General features: G+C 36.7%; 1 protein-coding gene across 1 annotated transcript; it reads right to left on the bottom strand.

Annotated features, from left to right (window-relative positions):
* Positions 1–398: 398 nt before the first annotated feature.
* LOC145057246 (vitellogenin-like protein) lies at positions 399–2,201 on the bottom strand. Its single transcript, XM_079005025.1, has one exon. It carries the CDS (start codon positions 1,969–1,971, stop codon positions 715–717), a length of 1,257 nt encoding a protein of 418 aa, XP_078861151.1. The 5' UTR covers positions 1,972–2,201; the 3' UTR covers positions 399–714.
* Positions 2,202–5,507: the final 3,306 nt, after the last annotated feature.

Here is a 5,507-nt window from a genome sequence, read left to right as displayed (position 1 = left end):
ATGAGTATAAACGCAAAAGTTAATTACTTTTAAGAGTCATTTTCCCGTAAAACATCGAAACCTTTTTTAAAATTTAGTAAAAGTTGTGAATACTCTCTTAAACATAATACAAAATTGTTTTTCTATAATATATGTTATTTTGTAAAAATAATGAGAATATAAAATTATAATTTGAGATGGATATCCAAATTTATGATCATTAATTGTAAAATTAATGTTTAATTTGAGATAGGTATCCAATGATGCGATTGTCTGGTTGTTACATACACCAAAAGTTTACATTTTTTATTCTTCTTTTGTAAGATAACAATCTGAAAAATAATCCAACATACTTGATAAGGAAGATGATCAACATATAATTCAGTCCCTATGGATTCCTCAGTTCTACCACATTATAATTAATGTCATACAAAACAATCATGATCATATTATAATAACAAAAATACAAAATCAACACCAATCCATTAACAAACATTGGCATGAAAACCAAAAAGAACAAATTTACCAATACTCACTAAATAAAATGTATACTTACTCAATAAAAAGGGTATTATATTATAATTAATGGTAATTTCACCTACATCTTATTATTTTCATTTCCCATTTACCTTATTTTTCTTGATCTTTTTCCTATCTCATGTTTAATAGGAAAAAAACCAATAAAAATTAATTTAAATGAGAAAATGAAGTTGAAGTTGAAACTTGATCAAATCTTTAGCTTCTCACTGACAACAAGGAAGGAATTGCAGCCAAATTTGGAGTTTGATTCTTGTTTGAAGCTTCTCTTTTGGTTGAAGATGGCTTACTGAATGCTCTCATCGGGCTTGCCAACGCCCATCCCCAGCTCTTGCTCCGGCCATGAGAATGCTGTTGGTTCTGCCCTGCTCCGGCTCCGGCTCCGCCTGTTGAAGTCATTTTTCCGGCTGCATTGACATTACCAGCGGTGGTGCCTTCATTTGGGTTTGAAGCCACCCAGTAAGAGGATGAGGAAGAAGAAGATGATGATGAAGTAATCATAAACCCACTAAATAAACCACCGCACCTGACTCTTTCCTTGATGCAATCTTGGCCCCCGTTGCCGCGCATGCCGGAGACTTTCGACTTGCCTTCGCGTTGCGACTCCACGCGGCGGAGCGTGCAGTCGCCGAATCCCGTCGAGATCCGCTCGAAGAAGTCGCCGGAAAAGCTCCTGCTGCCGCACCCGACGGATCTGGATCTGGACACCTTTCGGTCAAACGAAGCGTGACAAGGACTCTCATTCTCTTCCACCACTATTGTATCTTTATCTTGACGAGATCTTTGGACTTGAGGGAAAGAACCAACCGCCGATGCCGACGCACCCATACTGTTCGAAGAAATGTCTCTGATATTTTTCCTGGTTGATGAAGAAGAATGAGAGTGTTTCTGCAAGTATAAAAACGACCAAAACCCACGTTTATGAGGGCTGTTAAAACCGTCGACATTATCCGCATCCATGAAATGCATCCCCCCGCCACGCCTAGGCGTGGCCGTCGACTTGCTTCTCTTAAACATAAGATTTTTGTTCCGATCGTGGCCATGTCCGCCGCCGCCGTCGACAATAATGTTAAGATCTTTCTTTTTCTTCTTCTTTTGACTAAGCAAATAAAGTATCCTTGATCGATTAGAATAATACTGATGATAGTGACACTCATTCGTGGTGTTACTCGGGGTGATTTGAGTATTTGAAACCAATAAGGAAGTCTGGTTTGTCAACCGTGGTGGGACGACGGTGGTGGCGCTCCCGCCACCACCACCAATGTCAGATCTGAACGACGGAGAAGAAGACGAAGACGAAGGAAAAACGGCTATCGGAAAAGAAGAAGACACCAACTTCCCGAGCTTTTCTTGAAGACAAAAGGCGCATATACCCCCTGCCGGTGTGTTGTTCTTGAATGGATGCTCGGTGCAGAGCATGCTGCCATCTCCGGCGTCTTCCGGTAAGCCTTCCATGAAAAATCTAAGCTGCTATATCTTTCTTGATGTTGTTGGAGAGAGAGAGGTCAAAGGGTAGTGTAAATGAAGGTAAGGGAGAGTCCCCAGAGGCACGTGTATGACTGAGTAAGTTGGATTATTAAAAGATAGAGAGTGAAACCCTACAGAGTAGAGAGAGATAGAGAGGACAAATAATGTGTGCAGTGGGTGTGGGTGTGGGTGGTGGAGTGATGGAGTGAAGGAGGAGATTTGTAATTTATAATAATCTGAAAAAGAATCTCTTAAACCTGCAAACAAAATACTCGGTGTCCCAAAAACAAGTCCGTTTTTTCCTTTCATATTATTATTAAATTAAATAACCTTCCCCTATCCTATCTCCTATCTCCTATCTCTTCTATAGTTCTATTTAATCTTTTCTTTCATTTATTTCTTCCAAACCCCACAAATTTAAGGGCTATAGTATGAAACTAAACTAGGAATTACCTTAGTATAAATTAGTATAATGTGAAGCTTAAACCAGGTATTTAAAGATTAGTCATGCGTGTAGGTATAGAAAAAATTAGCAAAAAAGCTTATCCTAGAAGCGTAAGATTACAATTTTTGGACTTAAACTTGGGTGTTTTATTAGCGTCCAAAATACCACCTCAAAAACAACTGTGGGACTATATCATTTCAGCCCAAAAAATATCATAAGATGTAGTCTCATCGTATAACTGTTAGCAAAAAGAATCATGCAAGGTCACATTATTATTGTTGATTTGAACTTCGTCTGAATCTTAAAATACCAACCAACGTAAGTCCTAAGAATCTTTTATTCATTTATATACGTCATGTGAATGAAACAAATATATCAGTTTTGTGTTTGGATTTCTTTTTCTTGTAATGCAAAAATATCATGTTATGTATCATACATGAGTTTCTTTTTAGTTTGAAACGTATTGATTGTTTATAAATACGTCTTAAATGGGTTTTAACTCACAAGTTTAGTTGTTATATAAAAATGGCAAACATTTAAGAGATAGGAATGCTGAAGAATAATTAAAATAGAGGATTTAGGAGCTTGCATGTTTGATTTAATATATTTTTGATGCCATATCAAGGCTCTAATAAGATTTATTGCGAAACAAATAGGAAAAGGTCACAGTATCCACAATATTAGTTTTTTTTTTAGAGTTTTTAAAATATATTTTATTTAAACCACCATCTTTGAAATTTAAAAATATGATTGGAGAAGTTTTTTCAATGATTTGGTTGTTCTTATAAATTTTCAACTACAAACTAGTTGAAAAGTTACTCTAAAAAACTCTGGTTTGATAATTTCTGTCTTAAAAAGTGATGTCTGGGAAAGTTTTCTGACTGGGAAAAAAACCATTCTGTTTGATTGTACATCTGATTGACTGTGCTGAATGATGAAAAAAAGTAATAATTCAATAAAAAAATAAATTTTAAAAAAAAAAGTTATTTAAAAAAATTAATTATCCAAGAAAGAAAGAAAGAGTCAGGGTTTGGTGCATAATTGTTTTTCCAGCACATTCATCCAGAAAGATATGATTTTGGGGCTTTCTGGGAAAGACATATCTTACCGGGAAAGACCCATTTTTTTGTACAAATCAAACAGTCTTTCCGGTTCATTCAGCCAGAAAGATTTGTTTGGACCTAAAAAGATAAACGGGGCCTAACAAATAAGAGGTTTAACCTCTTTGCTTCTCTCATAATACAATCCTCTTCCCACACCCCTTTCTCCTTTCTATCCACAAAGACAAAATATAGGACCGACACCAACAGTTCATCACGGAAGAAATGACTCATTAAGCATAGATTACTAACTTAGACTAATCTAATATGAGTTAAATAAAGACTAATATAATATATAATAGAAAAGAACTATCTTTTATGTATACTTTTCCCGGTTCCACTGTTACCGCGAGCTCTACGCCAGGATCTTTCAACACAACATAGGTCATCGAAAGGATCTCGGAGACCCACCAAACCACAAAAGACAGGATCTTTCAAAAAATGGATTTATATTCGATGAGTGCATAACCGCATGGATAAGCTCACACTAACCCTTTTCAATGACGTTTGATAAACCTAGCTAATAAGCTAGTTGGAATACGTAAAATTACATGTAGAAAGTTTGATTTTCTTTTTTTATAATTATTAAATTTTATATTTTTGGAAAAGGAAACTCAATAAACTTGTTGAAACGCTAGTATTAGTATCTCTTAATCTTTTAAAAGATAACTTATAAGCTATAAGTTTGTGTATTACCAGTTGCACCTTCCTTCGAGATTTCTCCCACGCACTTACCAATTTTAGAGCTTTAGTAATAAAAAATTGTGAAAAAGATGTCCCCGACCATAGTCCATGTTAGGGATGAGCATCGGCCCAAACCTAAACCGGACCAAGAATCAAAGAACCGGGAACTGAGTTAGTGGGAGATGTTGAATCGTGAACTGAACCGAATATATTGGTTCGGGTTAATGTTCGATTCTACAAGTAAGTGTGCTCTTTAAGGATAACTGAAGAACCGTGAACATATTTAATGAGAAATGGAGAACAAAGAACTACATTGAATACATTCGATCCTGTTTTTTCGATCTTCCGATCTGGTCCAGTTCCACCATGTCAAATGTTCATCTCTAGTCCATGTTTTAGGCGAGCAGGACCCATACGTACAAGCACAAATTGCGATTTTTAGAGCTCTTTTGTGGTTAGGATTGTTCAGGTTGGGTTTTAGGTAAATATTAGGTACCTGTGTGTCATCATTGGCAGTACTACATGTCATCATCGTTGGTGGCAACAAATTTTGAGGTTTAAGATGCATGGAGTTGGTTTTGTGAAATTTGCATCACATAACATGAAGGCTTTGTAGGAAGGCAATGGTTTGTTCCACCTAAAAAATGTCAATTTCAAGATGATATCAAATTGCAGGTAGCATGGTTGTGATGAGACTTGAGACGGAAAAATATTTTCGGATAGTATGTTTGAACTGCTAAGCTGAGTTTTGTTACAACTGGATGTGTGGCCGGTTGTAGGAGAAAATAAGAGAGACATATAGAATGTTTTTGTAAAAATGTTGAAAGTTAAATGTATAGTTATAAGAGGTAAAAATAATAAAACAGTGTAAAGTAAATGACCGGTGCCAACGGTCGATTTTGAAGGGAAAAGAGGAGGCCATCGAGGCCGTTGTCGTATCCAGATCACGGAGCCATCCTTGGCGACATGTTTCCAACTAAGGATGTAAATGAGTCGAGCCGAGCCCGAGCTTGGCCAGGTTCAGCTCGGGCTCGTTTAAGTTAAGATGAGCTTGAGCTCGAGCTCGGCTCGATTTGAACTTTATTGCACCGAGCTCAGCTCGAGTTCGTGAAGAATTATATATGCTCGGCTTAGGCTCGAGATCGGCTCGATTTTGTATGATGAGCCTAAATAAGCTTAGGTTCAGTTCAAGCTCGTTAAGAAATTCGTTTACTAATACCCTACATCTCTAACTCCTCAATTATTTCTTTATTTTAATAAACGAGCCTCATATTTCGGCTCGAACTCGTTTAACA

The sequence above is a fragment of the Lactuca serriola genome, chromosome 6 (assembly GCF_051521515.1).
Source record: "Lactuca serriola cultivar US96UC23 chromosome 6, Lser_US96UC23_V15, whole genome shotgun sequence".
NCBI lineage: Eukaryota > Viridiplantae > Streptophyta > Magnoliopsida > Asterales > Asteraceae > Lactuca > Lactuca serriola.
This window is presented reverse-complemented; position numbering and strand designations above follow the sequence as displayed.